At 37.5% G+C, this 27,060-nt stretch overlaps 2 protein-coding genes across 2 annotated transcripts in view; one reads left to right on the forward strand and one right to left on the reverse strand.

The window, feature by feature from the left end:
• Window positions 1–9,479, forward strand: part of SUGT1 (SGT1 homolog, MIS12 kinetochore complex assembly cochaperone) — a 68,977-nt gene extending 59,498 nt beyond the window's left edge. The window contains 1 exon segment of the mRNA XM_007948187.1: window positions 9,378–9,479. Within this exon segment, the coding sequence (XP_007946378.1) occupies window positions 9,378–9,479 (102 nt within the window).
• Window positions 9,480–24,496: 15,017 nt separating this feature from the next.
• Window positions 24,497–27,060, reverse strand: part of CNMD (chondromodulin) — a 31,665-nt gene continuing 29,101 nt past the window's right edge. Inside the window, exon 7 of the mRNA XM_007948188.2 lies at window positions 24,497–24,712. Within this exon, the coding sequence (XP_007946379.1) occupies window positions 24,497–24,712 (216 nt within the window). The remainder of the gene's footprint in view (window positions 24,713–27,060) is intronic.

Raw genomic sequence — 27,060 nt, forward strand, 5'->3', positions numbered from 1 at the left:
GTGTGTGTGTGTGTGTGTGTGTATGTAAAAACAATATTTGCTACTTTGACTGTTTTTGAGTATATACTTAGGAGTAGAATTGCTGGATCATATCTTAATTCTATGTTTAATTTTTTTTAGGAGCCACGTAGCTTTTTCCACAGTGACCTATACCATTTTGTTTTCCCCCCAGCAGTGGATGAGGGTTCCAGTTTTATTGCATCTTTGCCAATATTTTGTTTTCCAAATGATAGCCATCCTAATGGGGCTGAAGTGGTATCTTACTGTGTTTTTGATTTGCATTTCCCAAAAGACTAATGATGATGATCTCTTCAAGTGCTTGCTGGCTGTTTATATTATATATATGGATTGTTGTTGGAAAAATGGAGCCCTGGGGGCACAACAGTTAAGGGTTCAGCTGCTAACCAAAAGGTCAATGGTTCAAATCCACCAGCTGCTCCAGGAGAAAGATGTGGCAGTCTGCTTCCTTCCATAAGGAGTACAGCCTTGGAAACGCTGGAGCATTTCTACTGTTGTGTGCATCATGGTGAGTCATAATCAGCTCAGTGGTAGTGGGTTTTATTGACATGGGTAGTGGGTCTATTCAAATGATTGGCCCATTTTTTTATTGAGTTCTTTATATTTTTGTTATTGAGTTGTAGATATTCTTTATAACCTCTCTGACTCATAGAGACCCCATAGGACAGAGTAGAACTGCCCCATAGGGTTTTCCAAGGCTGTGATCTTTATGGAAGCAGACTGCCACATCTTTCTCCTGCGAAGTAGCTGTTGTGTTTAAGCCACTGACCTTTTGGTTAACAGCCTAATGTTTAACCACTGTGCCGCAAGGTCTTCTGGAATTCTTTGTACATTCTAGATATTAAATCTTGTCAGATTTGCAAATTTTTCTCCCATTCTGTAAGTTGTTCTTTCTCTTTCTTGAAAATACATTGTGATGTACAAGTTTTTATTTTGAAGAAGCTTGTGCTGTCATATCTTAGGATCCATTGCCAAATACAAAGTTCTGAAGATTTACTCCTACGTTTTTTTCTAAGGCTTTTATGGTTTTAGTTCTTACATAAGGTCATTTTGAATTAATTTTTATATGTGAGGTAGCTTAGAAGAAGTAAGAGGCCATCTACTTCTCAAAGAATTGGCCAGTGAAAACCTTTTAAATAATAATGAAACACTGTCTGAAAAATACTGGAAAAGTTTATGAATACCTCTGAAACATTGTCTGATATAGTGCTGGAAGAGGAGCCCCTCAGGTTTGATGGCACTCAGGATATGACTGGGGAAGAGCTACCTCCTCAGAGTACAGGTGACCCTGGTGATGTGGATAGAGTAAAGCTTTCAGGACCTCCATTTGCTGATGTGGCATAACTCAAAATGAGAAGAAACAGCTGCAAACATCCATTAAGAATTGGAACATGGAATGTGCAAAGTATGAATCTAGGAAAATTAGAAGTTGTCAAAAATGAAATGGAATGCATAAAGATCAGTATTCTAGGCATTAGTGAGCTGAAATAGTCTGGTTTTGGCCATTTTGAATTAGACAACCATATGATCTATTATGTCAGGAATGACAGATTGAAGAGGAATGGTCATAGTTCATCAAGATCTATTCTGAAATATGGTGCTGTCAGTGACAGGATAATATCTATATGTCTACAGGGACGACCAGCTAGTACTATTATTCAAATTTATGCACCAACCACCAAAGCCAAAGATGAGGAAATTGAAAATTTTTACTAACTTCTGAAGTCTGAATTGACTGAACATGCAATCAAGATGTGTTAATTTACACTGCTGGTGATTGGAATACAAAAGTCAGAAACAAAGAAGAATCACCAGTAGTTGGAAAATATGGCCTTGGTTGATAGAAATGATGCTGGAGATCGCATGATAGAATTTTGTAAGACCAATGACTTATTCATAGCAAATACCTTTTTTCAACAACACAAACTGAAGAGAATTAAAACAAGTCCATGAGAGCCAAAACATGACCTTGATTATATCCTTCCTGAATTTAGAGACCATCTAAAGAGTAGATTTGATGCACTGAACACCAGTGACCAAAAACCAGAGGAGCTGTTTGATGACATCAAGAACATCATCCATGAAGAAAGCAAAAAGGTCATTAAAAAGACAAGAAAGGAAGAAAAGACCAAAATGAATGTCAGAAGAGACTCTGAAACTTGCCCTTGAACGGAGAGTAGCTAAAGCAAATGGAAGAAATGACCAGATAAAAGAGCTGAGCAAAAGATTTAGAAGAACAGCTTGAGAAGACAAAGCCAGTTATTACAATGAAATGTGCAAAGACCTGGAGTTAGAAAACCAAAAGTGAAGAACACTCTGGGCATTTCTCAAGCTGAAAGAACTGAAGAGAAAATTTAAGCCTCGAGTTGTAATATCGAAAGATGCTATGGACAAAATATTGAATAATGCAGGAAACATCAAAAGAGGATAGAAGGAATACACATAGTCACTATACCAAAAAGAGGTGGTCGATGTTCATCCATTTTGTTGTTGTTGTTATGTGCCGTCGAGTCGTCCCCGACTCAAAGCGACCCCTCCTTGGGTTTCCAAGGCAGTATCACTACGGAAGTAGGATTGCCCAACCTTCCTTCCGAGGAGTGGCTGGTGGGTTTGAACCACCAGCCTTCTGGTTAGCAGTCAAGTGCTTTAGCCACTATGCTACCAGAGCTCCATTTTAGGAAGTGCCATATGATCAAGAACTAATGGTATTGAAAGAAAAAGTTGAAGTTGCACTGAAGGAATTGACAAAAAACAAGGATCCAGGAATTGATGGAATACCCGTTGAGGTGTTTCATCAAACAGATGCCATGCTGGAGACACTCACTTGGCTATGCCAAGAGATTTGGAAGACAGCTACCTGGCCAGTTGACTGGAAGAGATCCATATTTGTACCCATTACAAAAAATGGTGATCCCACAGAATGTGGAAATTATCGAACAATATCATTAATACCACATGCAAGTAAACTCTTGCTGAAGTAATTCAGAAATGGGTATAGCAATGTATTGACTGAGAACTTCCAGAAATGCAAGCTGGATTCAGAGGAGAACATGGAACAAGGGATATCATTGCTGATGTCAGATGGATCTTGGCTGAAAGAAAGAAAACCAGAAAAATGTTTATTTGTGTTTTATTGACTGTGCAAAAGCATAGTTGATTGTGTGGTTTATAGCAAATTATGGATAACATTGATGAGGATGGGAATTCCAGAACACTTAATTGTACTTATGAGGAACCTGCACATAAACCAGGAGGCTGTCGTTCAAACAGAACAAGGGGATACTGGGAGGAAGGGAGTGTGTCAGGGTTGTGTCCTTTCACAATACTTATTCAATCTGTATGCTGAGTAAATAATCTGAGAAGCAGGACTATATAATGAACATGGCATCAGGATTGGATTGGAGGAAGACTCATTAACAACCTGCAATATGCCAACAACACAACTTTGCTTGCTGAAAGTAAGGATGACTTGAAGCACTTACTGATGAAGATTGAAGAGTGCAGTCTGCAGTATGGATTGCACCTCAGTGTTGAGACAACAAAAATCCTCACAACAGGACTTATAAGCAGCATCATGATAAATTGAGAAGAGATTGAAGTTGTCAAAGACTGCATTTTGCTTGGTTCTACAATCAACATCAATGGAAGCAGCAGTCAGACATCAGGTGACATAATTTATTGGGCAGATCTGTTGTAAAAGAAGTCCTTCAAGTGCTGAAAAGCAAAGATGTCTTCTTGAAGACCAAGGTGGGCCTGATCCAAGCCATAGTATTTTCAGTTGCCTCATATGCATGTAAGAGCTGGACAGTGAGTAAGGAAGACCGAAGAAGTGTTGATACTTTTGAGTTGTGGTGTTGGAAAATATTGCTGAAAGTACCATGGACTCTGAAAGAACAAACAAATCTGTCCTGGAAGAAGTGCAGCCGGAATGCTCCTTGAAAGTGAGAATGGCCAGACTTTGTCTGACCTACTTTGGTCATGTTGTCAGAAGGGACCATTCCCTGGAGAAGGATGAAGTGGAGGGTCAGTGAAAAAGGAGAAGGCCCTCAACAAGATGGATTGACACAGTGGCTGCAACGATTTGCTCAGTATAGCAGGGATTGTGGAGCTGGCACAGGACCAGGCAGTGTTTTGTTCTGTTGTACATAGGTTCACTGTGAGTCGGAGACCACTTGACAGCACCTAACAACAACAACAACATGTGAGGTTGGGGTCGAACTGCATTCTTCGCACATGGATAACCAATTGTCTCCAAAACTATTTGCTGGAGAGAATTTTCTTTCCACCTTGAATGGACTTGACACTTGTCAAAAATAAAGTGGTGATGAAATTCTTAGCTTTCGATTATCTTGTTTTTAAGGACAATTTTTTCTGATACAGAATTCTTGGTTGACAGGTTTTTCGTTCAGCACTGTAAATATGTAATTTCACTGCCTTCTGTCCTCCATAGTTTCTGAGGAGTTGTGGGCACTTAATCTTCTTGACAGTTATTTGCATGTAATGATTAAGTTCTCTCATGCTACATTCCAGATTCTCTCTTACTCTTTGTGTCATGATGTGGACCTCTTTGAGCTTGTCCTGCTTGGAGTTTGTTGTGGTTTTTGAATGTGTAGATTCATATTTTTCATTAAATTTGGGAAGCTTTTGACTATTATTTCTATAAATATTCTTTCTTTTTCTGGGATTCCCATGGTATGCATGTTGGTGGTGTGGTTAATGATGTCCTGATAGTCTCTTGAATGCTGTTTATTTTTCTTCCTTTTTTTTTTCTTTTCTTTTTGCTCCTAAGACTGCGTGATTTGATTTCAGTTGCCTTATTTCCAAGTTTGCTGATTCTTTATTTCACCTCCTCACATCTGCCATAGAACCTATAGTGAATTTTTCATTTCACCTATTGTACTTCATCTCCAGAATCTCTATTTGGTTCCTTTTTATAATTTCTATCTCTTTATTAATATTTCCTATTTGCTTATACATTGTTTTCTTGGTTTCATTTAGTTCTCTTTCTATGCCTTCCTTTAGTTCATTGAGCATATTTAAGACAGTTAACATCTTTTATGATTCTGATGTCTGAGCTTTGTCAGAGATAATTTCTGTCAAGTTCTTTTTTTTCTATGAATGGGTCACAGATTCTTGTTTATCTGTATGCTTTGTGATTATTATTTTATTTTTTAAGAATTGATTGTTTATGTATAATTATGTGTTAACTCTCGAAATCACATTTTCCTCTCTCAGGGATTGCTGATTTTGGCTTGTTGAGAGCTGCAGTTATATTCGTTGATTTTTTTTTTCCAGACCATTTTTGCAAAGTCTGTATTTTCCTTGTTGTGTATGGTCACTAAAGTCTCTGTTCCATTATCTTTGTGATCTCCCTGACAGATTTTCTTCAATGTTTGGATCAGTATTAAAAAAAAAAAAGGTGTATGTCTCTTACTCTTTTAATAGCTTATGCCAAGAAAGCAAGTGTAACCTGAGAGAGCTGAAACAAAGACAAACATCTCTGCTGGTCCCTCAGATGAACCAAAATTCGTAACCCCAAAATTTTGAAGTGGACATTAGTCTCCACTCTGGCACTAGCCAGCCACTACAGGAATGTGGGTCATGGTCTCTACAGCCACAGTGGGGCCGAGGAGTAAAGGATAGTAGCTGTTTCAGGGTGCTGTTCTCGTACCAAATTTCAGCAGCTTTTGCCTTCCCCAGCCATTGCCCTGGTTGCCGTAAGTGTCTGATCTGGGTCCAGAGTTCTATAATAGTTTATTTTGATAGTTTCTTTCAGTTTAATAGTGGTTTTAGTAGAGGGATTGACCCCTGACATATCTTCCAATTCCATGATTTTCTGTGACATCATTCTTTTACCAAGTGTTTTTGAGTTCATTCTTAGTATAGCTTTTTTTTTGGTTGCTTTCTTATATTTCCTATATAGCGAACATAATGTCTCACAATCTGCTGGTGGTATTATTTAACTAAGGCAAGTAATGTAGAAACCTTGCTTCCCTTTATATCCTTTTACTCTTCTTTGTTTATAATAAATATAAAGGAGCTCTGGTGGTGTAGTGGTTAAGGCATTTTGCTAACTGAAAAGTTGGTGGTTTGATCCCACCAGCTGCCCAGCAGAAGAAAGATGACCAGTGGGGGTCACGCTAGCAGTCAGAATTGACTTGATGGCAGTGAGTTTGTTTTTTTTGTTGTTGTTTATAATATAATTGTCTCGAACGTTTTCTCTACATATATTTTAAACCATATCAGATGGTGTTACAATTTTTGCTTCAACCAGCAAATTTAGAAAACTCAAGAAAGCAAGCCTATTGTATTTACTCATATTTTTTATTTACTTGGTTTTTCCTTCCTTCCTGATTTTATAAAGTTTCTTATTTTTATTATTTCCTTTTTCTTTAGAAAACTTACTTTAGGGTAAGTCTGCTGTTGAGACATTCTTTGTCTTAGCATGGATGTTTTTGAGGTGATCCTGGTTGAGATTCTCTCAGCTTCTTGTATCTGTAAGTTTATGTCTGTTGCTATATTTGTGGATGTTTTCCACTGTTACTTCTTTGAGTACTCTTCAAGCCTGCCTTCTTTTTTCTCTCCTTCTGAGACTCTTATGACACAAATGCCTTTTAAAGTCACAGATCCATGAAGCTCTGTTTATTTATTTATTTTTTCAGTCTGTTTTTCCATGTCATTCAGATTGGGTAGTTTTTATTCTTCTGTTTTCAGCTCATTGATTCTTTTCTCTGTTCCCTCCATTCTGCTGTTGAGCCCATCCTCTGAGCTATTACTTCTTTTTTTTTTTTTTTTTTTCCCTCAGTTGTGAAACAGTCATTTGTTTCTTCTTTGTGTCTATTTCTTTGGTGAGATTTTCTGATTTACTGAGGCTTTCTATTTTTTCATTTGTTTCAAGAAAGTTCATAATTTCTTACTGAAGGATTTTCACCTTGGTTGCTTTAAGATCTTTATCATGTAGTTTAAACATCTGTCATTTTGGTGTTGGATCTATTGGATTATAGATGCCTCCCATGCAAAATTAAATACACACTTTTTTTAAATTTAATTTAGAGTTTTTGTTCTTTGTATGATGAGTGATTTTCAATAAAAACTTGGACATTTTTGTACTATGTCATTTAAACTTTGTTTTAGCTGGCTTTCTCGGATAGTGTTCTTGCAGATAGTTGTCTTATTGCCAGGTAGAGATAGATGTCCAGGTTTCCCTTTGGCCTATATTGACACCTCTCTGTTGAGAGTAGACTTTCTGTTACTGATGGTAACAGAACCCCATGTGGTTTCCATTGACAACTGCAGTGAGGACTCATTGCATCCTTGCAAGGGTGAAAGTCTAGGCTTCACCTTTGGTAGCATGACTGGGAGAGGGGCCACAGTTTTTTTCTGTGGTGTTAGCTGGAGTAGAATGGTTATTGTATAAGCTCTCTGTCTTCCTAAAGTATCTCTCTTTTGTTCGTTTGTCTTGGGAGAGCAGGCTTTTATTATGACTCTTTCTGTTTGTGCACCTTGGCATCTCCAGGTTTCTGGTTTCTTTAGCTTCAAGTCTGGGGTAGATGAGGCAAAAGAAAACCTGGGGAATTCACCACCATGTTTGTTCCTTGGGTCCTGATGCCCCTAGCTAGTCTGTTTTCTTCCCTTAACCTTTCAGTTTCTTTTTATGTTTGTTAATTGTGTTGTCTAGGCTTTTTACTTGTACTTCATGGGTGGAATAGGGAAAAGTATACCTAACTCCATTTTCCCGTATAGGTGTGTCAATCTCATTATTGACTTTTTTAAGGGATGCTAGACACTTAGTATATAAATTTCAAAGGTGGCTTACAGAGACTACAGCCATTTTTATAAAGCTGCTACTTTGCTCTTTGTAAATAAACCATATACAAACATACCTTGGAGATACTATGAGTTTGGTTCCAGACCACTGCAGTAAAGTGAATATCGCAACAAAACTAGTCACACGAGAATTTTTTTGTTTCCCAATGCATATAAAATTTATGTTTACATTATGCTGCAGTCTGTTAAGCATGCAATATCATTATAAAAAAGTTTGAAATATTGTTGAGAATTACCAAAACGTAACACAGAGACACTAAGTGAGCACATGCTGTTCGAAAAATGGCATTGACACAATAGACTTGGTTGACACAGGGTTGCCATGAGCCTTCAGTTTGTTGAATAACAAAAACACCGTGTCTGTGAAGCTCAATAAAATGAGATATGCCTGAACAGTAGTAAAACAAGCCATCTGTTTGACAGCATTGGTGTGTAACATACCAGGGGCTTGCTCTGCCCTTGTAGAAATACAAAAGAAATAAAACAGACTCTGTACTTCATGATCTCCTAGTCTAATTGGGACAAAAAGAGCAACATGTGCAAAAGAATGCTAAATTGCATTGCAGTCCTTAAGTAAGAAAGGGAAGTGTTAAGTGTCAGTAGTGAAGATAATCAGATTATAAATGAAATCCATTCTTTTACTTGTATAACTGAAGGGTCCCCTTAGGGGTAGTCTATTAAACAGATTTGTCACATACAGAGAACTGGGTTGGAGAAGAGGGTCCTGTGCAAAAGGACCCATGTAGGGGACCTTGGCTGAGAACTTGGTGTTCTAGAGAAGTTTCCGTGTAATTGTAGAGTATGTAACTTTATATGTTTGCTGTTAACACAACTGATTATTTTTCAGTGTTTATATTTTAATAATTTACTCTGCTCTTTGCTGTGATCCAAGTCAGTTTTTACTGTGTTAAAATAAAAAAAAATGCAGTTATATTTTTTTTATGTATTTATGAATATGCTAGTAGCATTTACATGTAGTCTGTTCAGTAGATGGTAAGTTGATAGCCAGTGCTTCACAGGGACACTGTGACTTTGTACCTGTGTATATGCACCTCAGTTTAAAAAATTAAATCTCAATGTAAATGCACATGATGTTTAGCATAGAGGGAATATTAAGAAGAGGCTCTTAATTCTAGCCAATTGCTATCTTTTGCTTTTTTTTTTAAAAATTCTTTGCTTTTGCCTTTAGCAAAAGAGATTATAACATTTTCTTTGGGAGCCAATTTCCTTTTCATTTGAAGGTGGTTTTCCCACATATACCTTATGCCTTTTGGCTGAGGGGATAATAGTTATTGTTATGTTAGTGTATGTGAACATGCTGCTCCTGCCAAACTTCACTTAATGTCCTTTTCTGATATTGTAGAACATGTTAAGCCTCTTTGGTAAGCCTAAGATTAAATAAAAATATTGCATTCAGTGTATATTGAAAAACACAGCTTATATTTGGGAATCTATGTTTAGAAAATTTTTAGAAAAATACGTGTTTTGATTATGTGGTCCAAGAATTAATCTATTTTTATTCTTTATTGCAGATGGAATCGGGTGGCACAGTTTTAAGTACCAATTGGTCTGATGTGGGTAAAAGGAAAGTTGAAATCAATCCTCCTGATGATATGGAATGGAAAAAGTACTAAATAAATGAATTTGTTATCACTACATTGTGTATGTTCACCTACTATCCATTATGCATAGACATTGCATTCTTGAATTTTGAACACTGAATATCTTTTTGAAAGATTATACCTCTTTACCTCTTTGTGCTTTAGAAATTACTTTCCTTCAGGTGTTCTAAGTGTCTAATGAAGAATGAAAATCACATTTTATCACTTCTGTCCTTAAGGTTTTCAGATATGCTAAAACTAAATGAAGTCTCATTTGCTGCTAGATAATTTCTGTGTAGTTACGGGAGTGGAGAAATCTTTAATAGGATATGTCAAGTTATTGCCTTATTTTTGATGCAGTATTCTGTTAATAATTTATTGGACCTAGCAACTCTGGGTGAGCTTAAGATTTTTTCAATCTCATTGTTACATTATGTTTCCTTTTAAAAGTGCTTTTGAATGGAGTTGTAAATACAATTTTTCTATGAAGAAGTTTGGTTTATACCTTTTTCTTAAGTTTTTAATGGGAACTTTTGAGAAATTACTGATCACGTGATATTCCCATTTGGTTCTTTTAATTGGAAGTATTTATAATTGCACTGAGATTTTGGTCCTTACCTTCCAGATTCCTATATAAAACACAGACACTTGAGTTTAACACTTGGCAGATTCAATTATACTGAAGGATAATCTGTGAAGCTGGCACAGGGAAGGACCTAGGAAGAGCCCAACTCCACTTCTTGCTGCTTTTACCACAGCAGGATTCCTGAAATTATAGCACTGGTGTTCTTTCGTGTATATATATATTTTCTCTTCTTTATTAGAAAATTTCTGTTCTCATATCCCCATGATTACTTTGGTTTCAATGGTTTTGGGTAGCTGCTGTGATATTAGATTAATATGTATATATTTAGTATCTACTCTGTACCTAGAATAAATAGATATGATGGAAATACAAAAACTAAAAGACATGGTCATTAACTTCTAAAGAGCTTATATTCTAGCAGAGTGAAAATTAACATTCAGGAAGGAATTAAGAAACAGGTGAATGCTGAACTCTGGTTATAAATATAGTTTTGAGAGCAGAAGGAAATGTGCTATATGATTAAAATCTTTACAGTCTAAGCGCTTACAAGGTACAGGCAAGATGACTCGCAGTTCTGACTTTGTTTTCTGACCATGATTTTGCTTGTTCTTCAACCATAACAAAGAGGTTGGTCTTAGTTAGATGTCACTAATATTTTTGTGGTGAGCTGCTACTCTATAGAGCTAAGGGTAAAGTGAATGGGAGGTAAACTGGCCATGATGTCAGCCTCTGAAAGGGTTGGAATTCAGCCCCTTCTATTTGTTTAATATGAGGTGTAGGGGAGTTCATAGGGAAAGTGCAAGTAGATAATGCTAGGTCTTGTACAAACCTATTGTTAAAACTTGCTAAAGCATACAGGAGTATTCACTTGTCCTCCTGTTTGTTTGGAGCTAGCCCCAAGCCACTTTTTTTTTTTTTTTTAATTGTTGAACATTGAAGGCGGCAAAAATAAATTTTTGCTTGGAAGAATTTCAAGAATTTGCTCCTTATAGAAACAACATAGTGAATTTTGTGTTCTGTATGTTAAATTTTGTCAGTACTGTTGGTACTAAGGGGGAAGGAGGCAAGACAAGAATCCCAGCTCTAGCAAGTTCCTGCCTCTGTCCAGCTTCAGAATCTGTGACGGGTTCAGCCTTTCTTTGTCTCAGTGCCTTTTTCTATAAAATAATCTGTTGAGTCTCAGGGTATTTTTTTAAAGTCCATGGTCCTAAATAAACATTTTTTCCACTTAAGAACAATTCTTTCTTTTTTTTTTTTTTTTTTTTGTGGCACTATTATAATAGAATTTCTTTTCTTTTTTTTAAAAGATTGTAGAAGTACTTTTGTTTGTAGTATGTATTCAAAGGATACATTTTTTAGACTGTGCTTATCTGTTGGCTAGGTTTGCTTTAGTGCTATAGCATTCAGGATTTTGCTAGGCCAAATTGATTCCTAATATATATGACTAAAAAATATTATAAAATGCATCCGATCTAAATACATTATATTTGTGGGTCAAGAAGGGAATCTGGAGAAATAGGTTAGACTGCTGCCCTCAAGTACCACTCTAAAGTACTGCTCCTCTTTCATCATTCTAGATAATGAAATTAATGATAATCAATTCATTCCAGTTAAGAGCCTCTTAATTCTATCCATATTCTCTACTTTTAGCAATTAATAGGAGTCACTTTCATTCTAGACTCCCTTTTCCATTCTCAAGCTTTGGTTCTTCAGAATGGACATTTTATTTCTATTTGTATTTCTTACTAGTTTTTTTAAGGTTCATCAGTTCTGGGATGCTTTTTATTTTCCTTGTTCTTAGAGTTGTCATCTCTTCTCCTGATTTCTGTAATCATTTGTCCCTGATACCTGCCTGCCTTCTTTCTAATCCATAATTCTTTGTCCTCAAAAAATCTTGAACGGGACTACCCTTTTTGAACTCTGCTGTGTAGTAATCACTTTAGATTGGCTACCACAAATCTGTAATATCAAGGCCAATTTTGATAATTTTATTTGTTGTATTCTCTATGCCTATTTATAGTTGGTTTCTAACTAACAAGTACTGTTTTGTCATTGTCTCCCTGAGTCTTGGGAAAAACTTCACATCTGGCAGGCTAACTGTTTAGAACAAGGGAAAATAATTGGACTGTCTATAAAATTTTTCTAGATAAATTTCAGATATACATTTAAAATGGTGTATCAGTATGCTATTATAAGTCATTTAGGTAGCATTTTAATTTAGTTCATACTTAAATATTTTTCAGCTGTCCTTTTCCATTGGCTTCCTTTTAATCTTCTCCAGTTCCCTACTTAATCAGATTAGATCATTGCTCTCTGAGGTATGTCACTGACCCGAGCAGAATTGCATATTCATTTACCTTCTGATCAGCCTAGTAATATACCTTACTTCCATTGGGATTTTCCTCATCCAGATAAGTGTGCAGCTCTCACTGACTTGTGGCTGTTACTAACAGTTATAAAAATTGGAAGAAAATTTCTAGATGGTAATTTTTTTGTTTGCTGGAGTGTTTTGTTGTCTTTTTCTTATCAGAGTGATTCCTTTGTAACCAATTTTAAAGACATGTACCCATACTCATTCCTGCTACTATAGCCACATGAGACCATGGATTTTAATTATATATGTCTTAGAAGAACCAGGGAAGGGAGGTAATACAAGTTAAAAGAACAAAATACTGGTTTCTATGCAAGGAAGGGTCATTGTTGTTGTTGTTGTTAAGTGCCGTCGAGTCGTTTCCGACTCATAGCGACCCCATGCACAGCAGAACGAAACACTGCCCGATCCCGCACCAGCCCCACAATCCCTGCTATACTCGAGCCCATCATCGCAGCCACTGTATCAATCCATCTCGTTGAAGGCCTCCCCCTCTTTCGTCGACCCTCCACCCTACCAAGCATGACATCCTTCTCCAGGGAATGATCCCTTCTTACAACATGACCAAAATAGGTGAGACGAAGTCTGGCCATTCTTGCTTCCAAGGAGCATTCTGGCTGCACTTCCTCCAGGACAGATCTGTTAGTTCTTTTAGCAGTCCATGGTACTTTCAGCATTCTTTGCCAGCACCACAACTCAAAAGCATCAACTCTTCTTCGGTCTTCCCTATTCATTGTCCAGCTCTCACATGCATACAAGGTGATTGGAAATATCATGGCTTGTGTTAGGCGCACCTTAGTCCTCAAGGAGATATCCTTGCTCCTCAGCACTTGAAACAGTTCCTTTGCAGTTGACTTTCCCAATGCTACACGTCATCTAATGTCCTGACTGCTGCTTCCGTTGGCATCGATTGTAGAACCAAGCAATGTGAATTCCTTGACAACCTCAATCTTCTCTCCATTGATTGTGATGCTGCTCATTGGTCCAGTTGTGAGGATTTTTGTTTTCTTTATGTTGAGATGTAATCCATACTGCAGACTGTATTCTTCAACCTTCGTCAGTAGGTGCCTTAAGTCATCCTCACTTTCAGCAAGCAAAGTTGTATCGTCTGCATATCTCAGGTTGTTAATGATTCTTCCTCCAATCCTGATACCACGTTTTTCTTCATATAGTCCAGCTTCTCGGATTATTTGCTCAGCATATAGATTGAATAAGTGTGGAGAAGGAATACAACCCTGACGCACTCCCTTCTTGATTTTAAACCATGTAGTGTCCCCTTGTTCTTCGAATGACAGCCTCCTGGTCAAGGTACAGATTCCTCATGAGTACAATCAAGTGCTCAGGGATTCCCATTCTTCTCAATGTTATCCATAATTTGTCATGATCCACACAATCAAATGCCTTTGCATAGTCAATAAAACACAAGTAAACCTCTTTCTGGTATTCTTTGCCTTGAGCCAAGATCCATCTGACAACAGCTATGATATCCCTTGTTCCACGTCCTCTTCTGAATCCGGCTTGAACCTCTGGAAGTTCTCTGTCAATATACTGCTGCAAACGTTTCTGAATTATCTTCAGTAATATCTTACTTGCATGTGATATTAGGAAGGGTCATAGGTAGTTTGAAATATGAGAAATCATCAGTATTGATCTGGTTTCCATTGTCTCCATCTGTTCATTTTTTATTATAAAGTCATTTTACACATACCAAGAGATTTTATTTTATTTTTTTTTAATGTGATTTGGGTGAAGATTTACAGAGCAAATTCACTTTCCATATAGCAGTTCACCTATACTTTGTCTCATGTCATTGACCACAGTTTACCACAATGCAACAGCTCCCCTCCCACTTCCTCCCCATAGTTACCTCTTCGCAGTGTCCATCCCTCCATATACTCCTGCCCCCTGAGCTGTCTCCCTGTGCATAAGCAGCCCTTCTTTCTCCCATGATTGTTCTCTCCAAGGAGTGTATCTACTTGAGGTAAATGTTTAACTCATATGCCTGTATTTTGTTTGGCTGGAAACCACAGGTGTGGGTTCAATTGAGATTTTATTTTGGAACTGGGAACTTGTGGGCAAATTAGAGATACTGGTTTATTCATAAATGTTACTGTTTAGGGACATTGTTATGATTTGCTTCTGAAATTAATTTATCTCTTAACCTCTTTTCCTACCTTAGTAAACTTGCTCCCAGAATCAGATAAAATTATACACATTCTTTACCCATTAAGGTAGTAAGAGTGGTCTCTGCTCTGTACTGGCATTTTCTATGGGCCAGGAATTACTGAGTTGTACATTACCTCATTTATAGCAGCCCTGTGAAGCAGTGAAAGCATCCAGTTTAAAGATCAGAAAAGTGTTAACTTATGTGTACACATTCACTCAACTGTTAAGTGATGGAGCTGAGATTTGAACCTAGGCCTGCCAGACACTAGAGTTCATGCTTTTAACCATTGTTACTCCCTCTCCAGGTGAGTGAATTGGGTGTGAATGATTTTTATCACTATATCAACTGTCTGAAAATGAAGCAGAGAATGTATAAGTTGGAAGAACTGTTTATTTGTTCTTGTACATGGGCTAGGAAGGTATATCCCTAAAGATCAGAATGTTATCCTCATTTTCTATGTAGGAAAGCCTATTAGAATACCAACCACTTGCATCTCATGAAAGATGATAATGCAAACAAGTAGTTTTGATTTGTATTGAGGGTGTTGTTCAGTTGGGATGAGTTGCTGATGTTTGATACACCCATCAGATTCTTTGAGATTCCAAAATCACAGTATCTCATGAGCATGTTTGAGAGTGTTAGTCTGTCTTTATCATGTCACCACATTACAATTGACTCATTTTGTCTCCCATATGCCTGAACCTCTTGAAGGGCCGTAAGGGTGGCTTTTTGATCTTCATGTATGTGTACCTACTGCAGTGGTGTAGTGGTTAAGGCATTTGGCTGCTAATCAAAAGATTGGTGATTTGAGCCCACCAGCTGCTCCATGGAAGAAAGATGAGGCAATCTGCTTCTGTAAAGATTTACAGCCTTGGAAAGCCAGTGGGAGTAGCTATGAGTAGGAATAAGCTTGATGACAGTGAGTTTGTTTTTTATTTTTTAAACTAACAAAGAATAGACTCTTAGAATGTGGTTAGATAGATGAGTGGATGGAGGCATTTGCTTTTGGTCTTATCTCTGCATGGAATGAACATATTTTCTTCATTCTTCAGATCTTCTAATTAGAATGAGAATACTCATTCCTTGCCTTCTTCAGGAACCATTGCTGCTCTTGTTATGATGTGGTGCCTTGTTCATGCCTCTATTATGGCATTTCTCACCAGTTTTACTTTAGTTAGTTCCAGCTGTGTCTACTGTATCTCATGTGTCTTGATCAGTTATGATGTGATTCACTTAGCTTTGGATTTTAGATGCAGATCACAGTGCCTTTCACATAGTTTCTCAAGTATTTGAAATGCTACTTTACCCCAAATTTAATTGAAAGTTCACATTGTTATTTTTATATCATGCCCTTGAAGTTGATCAATGTAGATATTCCATCAGTGTATATAGAACAAACAGTATTTCTGAAGTAGATGTTTAAGATATGGCCATGTGGGCTAAACCTAATTTCTTCTTAGTTACTTACATTGCTGAACAGGGATAGCAGTTACATAACTAATCAAAAAGTAATGTGATATACAGGTATTTTTTTGGTTTTGCTGATTTTGAGATTCCTTTTTTAATTTTCCTGATTGTTTTAAGATCTAATAGTATGCTATTGCTATAAAACTATAATGTGTGTGTTTAAGGAAGGACTGATGTTTATGTTTACTTACTAGATGAGTCATCTTTTTTTTTTTCTTTTTATTGTGATTTCGGTGAAAATTTACAGAGCAAATGCACTTTCCATAGAGCAGCTCACACACACTTTGTCCCATGACATGGACCACAATTTACCACAATGCAACATCTCCCCTCCCACCTCCTCCTGCTAGTTACCTCTTTCCAGTGTCCATCCTTCCATACACTCCTGCCCCCTGAGCTGTCTCCCTGTGCACAAGCAGCCCCTTTTTCTCCCATGCTTTTTCTCTCCAAGGAGTATAGCTACCTCAGGTAAATGTTCAACTCACATGCCTGTCTATTGTTTGGCTGGAAGCCACAGGTGTGTATTCAATTTCCAGACCTGAAGGGTAGCTAGGGGCCATAGTCTCAGTGGTTCCACTAGTCTCTATCGGGCCAGCAAACCTGGGCCCCCCCCCCCCCTTTTTCTTTATTTTTTTCCAAATGATTTTGAGTTTTGTTCTACATTGTTCTCCCTGTCTATCCAGGATCTCCAACATAGATCCTCTTCCAAGTGGTTGACAGTAGTAGCCAGGCCCATCTAGTTCTTCTGGTCTCCTAGTCGTATAGGCTGCAGATTGGATGGGTACCAGTCACTAGGACTAATTGTTTCCATGACTTTTTGATGTTCTTCATTCTTCGTGGCTCTGGACAAGGAGCGACCTATCATTGCATCTGGATGGCAGTTTGCAAGCTTTTAAGATCCCAGTCGCTACTCGCCACAGTAGGAGGTGGAACAATGTTTTGTGTAGTATGTTGTGCCAATTGAGCTTGATGTCCTCTGAGACTATGGTCCCGAGCCCACAGGTTCAACTACTCAGTCCCTCTGGGTAGCTGGCTGTGACCAGGCAGTGACTACAACCTTGCCCCTTTTCAGCTCCACTATACACCTGGGAATTCAGATCATACACATAAAATTATAGGACCATTGTCTGCCAGCCCTATACATGTTCTTGGGTACACTCCCCACTTGATAGACATACCTAATAGTTCAGCCTGTCCACCCATCTATCCACCCATATACCCGTGTTTGCCTTCACTGACAACGCTGTACTATATGTGCAAAAGGGTTCATCTTTGTTGTCTGTACTTCCTACACACCTATGTCTTTCTCTTCCTCAGGATTAGTCATCTTTTTAAAGAAAATTAGAGCTCAGAGAGCATGGGGTAAGAGGAGTAAAGGAGGTGAGAGCCTTATAAAGCCAGGCTTTGTAATAGGAATACGGGGTATGGAGAGATGAGAACTAGGAATGAGTCAAGCCATTTCATTTAGAAGCCTACCAACTTCTAGAGGCAAAAATTTGAACTTCTCATTAATATGTGTTTTTTGGGAACTCAAGAATTTTGAGGTACTAAAACTATATGGCTCTCTGCAGTAAGAGTTGTATAGTTTTTAAACAGTATTGGCACCCTTGAGGTCTTTGATGTCAGAAACCTCTTTTTTTTGTTTGTGTTCATTTTAATACAGATAGTAGGATAATATAGGTAAAGGCAAATACAGTGTTTATTATACACCTCTAAATTTATTCAACAAATATTGAGTGCCACATATATATCAGGCATTTCTCCAGGTGTCAGGGCTATAGCGGCGAACAAAACAAAATTCTCTGCCTTCTTGGAGCTTAGCTTGTAGGTTGGGGAAATGGAGCAAAATATATGTTTGATAATATTGAGTACTAAGGAGGAGAAATAAATTAGAGAAAGAGATGAAAGGTAATTGAAATTTGAGATAGGAGGCCAAGAAGAACTCACCAAGCAAGTTTTATTTGAATAAGAGTTGAAGAAAGTGAAGGTATGACCATACAGATATATAACAACCAGAAGGGACAGCTATGTGAAGGCCCCAAGGAGGAGTGAGCTGGATGTGGGTGAGGAATAGTGAGAAGGATAGGCAGTGAACGAGGGTTTGAGTAGTAAAAAGACTGAGGGGGTAATGGGACACCCAGATGATGGTACCATAGGCTAGGTCTTGGCCCAGTGAATACAAAATCCTGTTGTTCTTAATGCTGTCAATATTTTATCAGTTGTCATGATCTTAAAAAAATTTTTTTTAATCCTACAATATAATCATGTAATTATATAGTGTAAAAGGCTTATAGTGAGAAGCATCAACAGAGGCAATATCTCAAAATTTTTATCCTCTTATTTTCCACCCCCTGAGGTCTCAGCATCAGCCCTCTAGTCTCTCTATCAATCTAGACTGATCATTTAATAGGCTTGCCTTCCCATTTTCCTGTTTCTTAACATTATTGGTGTATATTTTCATTTTGTTAAAGCATATCAACCTCCAGTAGCTTCCAAAGGAAACATGTAGGTGTATATGTATATACACTTGAGTCCTTGCATGAGTGAAATTGTCTTTCTTTTACTTTCCTACCTGAGTATATATATATTGAGTGATAGTTGGACTGGCTGTAGAATTTCAGGTTGAAGAGAATGTTCCCCCAGCATTTTGTTGCTATTAAGGAATCCAGTACCAACTCCTACATAGTTTTTGTCCTTAAGGGGTAATAATTATTTTACTCCTTACTGTCACTTTATTGGAGTTTTGGATAGGGAAAATACATGTGAAGAAAATTTATCAGTTTAAACTGGAAGTCCCACACTTCATTTTTTAAAGTAGGGCTGTATCAGTGCAAAAAAAAAAAATTTTCTTCCCTTGTGCTTTCAGCCAGGGGAATTACTAGAAATAATGTTAGCACTTGGCAACATTTGAAATGAAAATTGGAATTTAGTTTATAAACCTAACAGGGATTGCAAATGGAGTTATACTCTGAATACCCAGATGTCAATTAACTTGAGTTATGCTATATGACTTACTGGGTATATGAAAAGCCTTCAGTCTGAGCACTTGTCTTATTTCTGCCCTTTCCTCCTTATACATTAAATTGCAGGTAATAGCACATTTTAGTAAGGTCTTTGTTTAGCAGAGCTGTTTTTTGTTCTGGAATATAAATACAGCAAAATAGATAACTGAAACAAGATTGGATTAAATAGACTCACTGGTTGTGAACAGGAACTTGAGAATAAGTATGGTAGAGGATTTTATGTTTAATAGAATTGTTAAAATCAAATCAGCAGAGCATGTTTATATGGGCCAGCTGCCAAGACTAGACGTGGCTTTGATACCTATTCTCTTAAACATGTATTTGCATTCCATCCCCTGTCATATGAGGAGACAAAATGGAAATAAAATCAGAATTTCACAGCTGGAGTGGATCTGAAGTACTACTAGTACAAACCTTTAGTTGTACATTTTATGTTTTCCAGAGCACTCAGATGTATCTTCATAGCATTTCTTCAATATAATTCACACAATGACAGTGTCAGAATCTGAATCTCTTAAAATTTAAATTACCCTCATTTTAGAGTTAGGAGCTCTGGTAGCATTGCCTAAGGCACTCGACTGCTAACCAGAAGGCTGGTGGTTCAAACCAACCAGCCACTCTTTGGAGGGAAGGTTGGGCAATCTACTTCCGTAGATTCACAGTAAGTTGGGTCTTACTAGATAGCACACAACAACAACAATCTTAAAGTCATATTTTGACAGTAGCCAAATATATTTGGCAACTAAAATTATGGCATTGGGCAGATACTGTGTATAATGCATAGGGGATATGGTGATGTGGGTAACCATCACCTGGGAAGCATGCTTTTTTAAAATGCAGACTTTTTCAGTTTCCCCTCCTGAGATTCTGAGACAGTAGGTTTGGGATAGAGTCTAGTAATGATAGTTTTTAATGAACTAAGATTCTGAAGCAGGTGACCTGAGGGATTATTATAAAACACTGAATTTAAGGAGTAAATGAGAAAGAAGTGAAGTTGTTACTAATCACCTATAATACTTTATTTTCATTAAGTTTTAGAAAATAAGAGTAAAAAGCTGCTTGGGGGTTTGCTCCTTTGAAGGATTTCTTTCTTTCTTGCATAGAAGTAAAAAGGCAGAAGGAGAGATGCCCAGTGATTATTTTGTTCCTTTGTCAGTAAAACCTTCGGGTCATTATGACAAAGTCATTGAGTCTTTGTAATTGTGTGGCACTACACATGATGAAAATCTGTTTCAGTCAAAGTGAAACAAATTCAGGATAGGGCAAAATGCTAGTTTATCACTGCTGAAATATTAGGAAGCTTGAGCACAGAATTCTAGAATACTCAGTATTCACGAAGAGTCGTGGCATAGTACTAATTCATAAGGCAGCTTTTCTTTTTTAGCACCTGGAATCTTCTCAGATGTCTGTCTGCTTACATTTAGGTGCTAAGCAAATATTAAAAATTACAGTACTGGTTGAGTAGGTCAGGTGGAATGTGTGTTAGGATACATCCTGTGGAGATCTTTTTTACTTAGTTTCCTAGTTACCTTAGTAACGAAGAGGCAGGAATAGGCATTTTAATTCCCTTTAACTGCATATGCCTTGCTGAGAGAAAGTTCATGCTTGATTAGCTTATCACAGTTCTTCATGTTGGTATATAGTAAATTCATTATAAAAAGATGAACAACAGCCAGTGTTAAAGGAATAGAGACGGTTGAAAAGAGAATTCTTAGCAATTAAATACTCTACACCTTATAAGGAAGGCTGAAAGACAGGAAATTGTGGCACTCATGGTAAAAAAAAAAAAAAAGGTAATTGCAAGCAAATTGGCAAATAAAATGCTGTTTTAAAAAGTGTATAGATGTTATTACTTCCAAGCTATCTCATTGTTGTTACCATTTTCACAGCCATGTAAGCCGCATTCTGGAGTTCTGCTTCCCTTAGGAATCTGGTATGGAGAGAATATTTGCAGCAGAGTGGGCACAGAGAACAGGAATATAACATACTCAAAGAGGAAACTTAGTTGGGTATGTTGCTTAACAAGTGGTTTTTAATAATTCAGTGTTTTACTTTACTGGGCATACTTTATTTTCTGCCCCGTTACTGATTTTTATCACTCTGTTGTGATAACATACATCCTAATGAAAACTGACTTCTATATAATTGATTTAAAATCTGTTAAGATGTGAAATAGGTGCAGTAAATCAAACACTTTAGTAAATAAGTGTCAGCTATTTGCTAGGTTTAGATTATACATACATAATGTATTCATTATATATACACTACTTACCTTTACATAGTTAAGTACCTAAAAATTACATGTAAATTGAATACTTCTGAATGTAAGCAGTTTAAATAAAACCTGTGGTGAGTCCTTTTGTAATTCAGTCAACACAAACTTAACCTGTTTTGTAAATTTGATTGCAATATTATTATATTGGGCTTTTTCACAGTGAAGCACACCTGTATATGCATATCCAATACAAGCATGCATGTATGCAGAAGCCCTTTAAAAGGAGTCACTGTCACTTTGTAAACACTGAAACTCTCTGCCTATTAAGTGTTTTTGCTAAAGGTTACATCATTGACTCTCATTTACACATTCATTTTGAGATATAGAATATTAGGATGATCTGTGCATGCAGATTTGTGTCAGTTTCCTCCTCCCTCCTTAATAAATCGGTTAACTTTTTAAAAATTGTGGCCATTTTTATAAAACAAATGTCCATAAAACAAATCAGTATATCCAGCTTTTACAAAAATAAAATTAACTCATGCCACTCACACAAGGAATTTCTATTTTGTAAAAATGTAGCTTGTATTTCAGAGTGTAATAAAATCTGATGTAAGAAATAAACTGTTGAATGGGCTAAGTGATTATTCTGAATACATGTTTTTTAATGTCACAATTATTTGACTAGTGGGTATAAGGAAAACTGCCCCCCCAAAACAAACAAACTGCCTTCGAGTAGGTTCTGACTTGTAGTGACTGCTCCTTGGATTTCTGAGGCAGTATCTCTATGGAAATAGATTGCCCGGTCTTCCTTCTGAGGAGTAGCTGGTGGGTTTGAACCACCAGCCTCCTGGTTAGCAGTCAAATGCCATAGGCACTATGCCACCAGAGGTCCTAAGGAGACCTAAGGGTGAGGTTAACAGCTTTCTGTCTAAAACCTTTCGTTGGTTCCCTATTACCCGCCCTCCCTGAAATGTCGCAGGTTAACATGCTGTCATATACGAGTGTAGCTTCTGCCTACATTCCATCTTGACATTTCCTATCCCAATACTTACCCATCCCATGCTTGTGCTGTGCAGCTCCTGACCCCTCTGGCTTGGCTTAAACTACCACTCTCTGCTTGGAACGCCTTTCCTCTGTCACCTGCATGTGGCTAACCTGTGCTTATGAGTAGAGACCTAGTAGACATTTTCTTCTCCAAGAGGCCCAATGCTCCCATCTTTATCAAAGCCTTTGGTGTACTGAACCTGGACCATCTGTATCTCATGTTGGACCACAAGTCCTGAGCTGGTATCAATAAGTCACGCTTTTTTCTTTTCCCTCCTTTAAAAATTTATTTCTACAACTCAGTACAGGTTGCTTCACAGTTAGAAGGGGCTGGGTGTGATGGTGGTCCAGAACCATTGGCACATACTTGCTTAGTTAATAGAGTGATGGACATTTTAAAGAGTAAAAGTCAGATTTATAACTTACTATGCAGGAAGTAACTGCTGCCTGAGAACAGTGTGACCATCACATGCAATTATTTTAATGTGTCCCTTTTTTTCTCCTGGCTTGCTATATAGTCCATCAAATACAGACAGAGAAGTGTTGATCTTATAAACCAAGTTTAAAAAAAATTCTCTATGACTTTACATATTTTAATTGGGCAAACATGAGACATACAGAAATAAAGTATATTCAGAAAATGGAACTCTAGTAAGAAAGATCATGATATGATCAGGACCTTTTTGTCATGTCTGAATGAATCCTTGGGTTGCCGTTTTGGAAAGCCCTTTTTTTTTCCTCCCTTAGGAAAATTGTAACTCTAAAAAACTTTGGGATTCAAAATTGAAATGTCAAAAATAGTAAACACTTGTGCATCCTCCTAATGTTTCAGTTTCTAAAGACAGTCCTTGTTCCTAAGAGACTTTGTGTCATTATGAGTAAGTAAGCTATTCCTCCCCAGCCATGTCTGCCAAGCAGCACCGTGAGCCCCATTACTAGGAGATTAACTTACTGGTAATTGGACCATAGCAACAGCCTGATTTGTGCTACAGAGGTAGAAATCATTATGCTGCTTCGTGCCCAGTGACTGCTTATTGAAAACAGATTGAACAGAGTGTGAGGATCTGATTTTCAGAATGTCACTTAAGTCACTATTACCACAAGTCTGATTCATCGTGGACTATATTTTTCCCCTTTATCCTAATGCTCCTTTCTTGGAGATGACTCTTAGCAGAGGACAGCCAGCCACCTGTTAATCACATGCCAGCACATACTATGAAGAATTTCCCATGAGCTACCACATCAAAGCTTGTATGTTTACTTTGAGGTAGATTACATTATATTCCCTGTTTTCCCTTTTTTCCCAGTTCAGCCCAGTTCAGTCATGACTAATGAAGTGACAACTAAATGAAGCAAATTTTTAAAATGGGGTGAACGGCAACAGGAAAAATTACAGGTGAAGCCCTGCTAGAAACTTCATCTCTCTCAGAAAACAAAGGCAGTGTGCACATTGCATAGCAACCAAATCTTTTGATCAGCCGAGTTGAAAATAGTGCCCTGCTCAAAGCCTGGCAGCAATCCATCATCCATCAGACTCCTGAAAGGGCCTGCTACGCCTCTGCCGAGTCTCCAATTCTAGGGCTTCAACCCATAATTTTACCTGTTACAGTTAGCATTCCAGATCACCCAAATTAAAAAAATTGGGGACTGTTCAGGTTTTACTTCATTGGCCATGACTGAACTGGTTCGAAACCCTGGTTTATTTGTGCTCTTATCTGGAAATGGGGCACATTTGCAGGGGAGGAACTCTAAAGGTTAAGAACAGTTGAGGAATTGTGTCCTAATAACAGAACAACTTAATTCTTTTAGTCAGTGACTTCATTAAAAAGAATTCAATTGTACAATTGAGATCTTTGGCTAATTGTAAATAATTTTTCATGTTTATTTCAAAATAGCTTGGGAAAGCTTATAAGCAGGCATTTATTGGCAAAGCAAAACAATAAAAAATAGCAAATAATAAAAGGATTGGATTTAAACTCTCCTTTCAGTGCATTTGCACACACTGGATAAAATTCAAAGCAATTGAGAAGTATTTTGTAAAGATGTCTAGAACAGTCTCCATGAGATTGACTGTAAAATATTCTGTGGTCCTTTTGGCATCAAGATGTCTCATGCTTCTCATGGTTCTCTTCAGTTAATTTTTTACTTTACAACACCTGGTATATGAAGTGATTTCACACCATGCCCAAGATGCGGGCCACCCACCAGCTACATGGCATAACAACTCTGCAGGCAGAACGGCAGCCTTGATAATTATAAGGCCATGGGTAATAGCCCCCCAGGGGTTCACAGATCCTCTGGCAATGTGTGTAGCTCCGCCTACATTCTATACAGCAGATTCCTTCATGATCCAGCCTAGGGTCGAATGTCATGCTTTCACCCTCCTGCTGCTGTGAAAGAAAAGAATTGTTTGGTTTGTTTTTTTCATAATGAGAAGTCTTAAAGTATGCACATTATTTTAAAATAAGATGCTGAGGTTTTCACTGCTATGAGAGATCAACATTATTTCCTCTGAGGGGTTTTCAATCTTGTAACCTGTACTTATTCAGAATTTATTAATGAATAGATTGTTTTAGACCAATGTATTTTAGAAATATTTAGATCCTAATCAGTCACTGGCAGGAGGTTTTCTATGTGTGTGTTTAAATGATGTCCTAAAGTTGCTGCATGCCTTTAATGAGCCATGGTTACCTCTCAGTAGTGACTCAACTCGTTTTAAATAGCAAAACGAAAAGGAAGCATTATTGAAAAGTAGCATTTCTGCCACTGCTAATTTTAAGCCAGTGGAAATCTGGCCTCTTCTAGTAGTAGTGGCTTCGAGGGCTCTTGGAAGCATATTTTGAAACTCATTGATCTAGGGTAACAACAGATTTCAATTCCAGTTGTATTGACTCTGAGAACATTGTCAAGTCATTTAATTTCTCCTGCCTGTAACAGAATGGGATTTCATCTCCATGGGGACATGGGGTTTGTAACACTCAGAAGAAAAAGTGCTATAAAAACAAGAATTCAAGACCTTAACTTGATCCTTCTAGTTTATATGTGCTATTTGTAGAGTTACATAAACATAAAATTATGTTGATGTAAAAATCACCTACAAAAATCTCCATTTTCACTGCTGGAGAGATCACAGGGCTGGAAGGAATTTGCTCCTGCCCAGTTTGTTTACCTGGTTTTCCTTTTCGTATATTTCTAGAGGTATATATTCTGTAGGAGCTCTGGTAGCGTAGTGCCTAAGGCACTTGACTGCTAACCAGAAGGCTGACGGTTCAAACCCATCAGCCACTCCTCAGAGGGAAGGTTGGGCAGTCTACTTCCATAGTGATATTGCTTCGGAAACCCAAGGAGGGGTTGCTATGAGTTGGGTCCTACTCGGCACATAACAACATATATTCTGTATGGGAGCTCTGGTAGCATAGTGCCTAAGGCACTTGACTACTAGCCAGAAGGCTGGCGGTTCAAACCCACCAGCCACTCCTCAGAAGGAAGGTTGGGCAATCTACTTCTGTAGTGATACCATCTCAGAAACCCAAGGAGGGGTCGCTATGAGTCGGGTCCGACTCCCCGGCATACAACAACAACAACATCATACACTGTATCCTCTTTCTTACGGTATTGAATCACATTGCCAGGAAACTTATCATTAATATAAATCCTTGCATCAATTTAAGACCTTTTCCTGAATTTGAGGAGATGCAGCACTAAACATTAAAAAAAAAAAAAAAAAATCCAAACCCAGTGCAGTTGAGTTGATTCTGACTCATGGAGACATGTAGTATCACAGAGTAGAATTGAGCTCCATAGAGTTTTCTTGACTGTCATCTTCATGGAAGTAGATCTCCAGGCCTTTCTTCTGGGATGCCTCTAATGGGTTCTAACGATCAACCTTGCAGTTGGTAGCTGAGTGCAAAGTATTTGTACCACTAAGGGACCTACAGTGAACTTAACCTTACCACCTTTTCCAGTATACCAAAAAAAGAAAAAAAGCCTTTAATCAGTCTGTACTGAAGAGGGGATTATGTTATTTTTAAAAATTTCAAACATTTAAAAGGAGGAAATTGTATACTGAACACAGATGAACTTGTAGGTTATCTTTTTAAAGAGAATTGCAACTGTGATATTTCACACATAAATACATTAGAATGTACCTCCAAAATACGACATTTTCTACACCACATTGCTATAATCACACCTAACAAAATTAACAGTTCTCTGTCTCTTGATTTGGGTTCATCTGAGAAAGCGAAAACATAACCACCTCATTAATTACAACTGACTTCTCTGGGGTAGGAGAGTTAGGCCTGTTGGTGGAGGCATTTTCTCATCTCATAACAAGGATGCATTAGGATTAAAAAGTTGGGAGAAATCTCGATGGATTTAAGATAATTCCTTAAAGGAATATATGAAGAACTGTGATAGGAGGAGAGAATAAATGGATGTAATTGGAATTTTTAAAGGGATATGGATTAGTTATGTCTGGAACTAGGGCAGACAAGTCACATCCTACCCTTCTACAAGGCACAAAGCAGATTCAGCCAGCACAGCTATCTGGGGAATAAACTATATTAAAATTTTTGTTTGCTTATTCAGATTTTATTTCTTTTTCATTATTCTCTGAGCTTAGGGAATGAAGTATTGTGGTATCCTAAATTTTCTGATAAACTAGGCTATTTAGAAAATACTTTTTGCTCTGAATCTTTCTAAAATATATTAGTCTAAAACAAACTAGAAAATACAT

This window comes from Orycteropus afer, unplaced genomic scaffold (genome assembly GCF_000298275.1).
Source record: "Orycteropus afer afer isolate SDZICR_OR568_19922 unplaced genomic scaffold, OryAfe1.0 scaffold00207, whole genome shotgun sequence".
In the NCBI taxonomy this organism is placed as follows: domain Eukaryota; kingdom Metazoa; phylum Chordata; class Mammalia; order Tubulidentata; family Orycteropodidae; genus Orycteropus; species Orycteropus afer.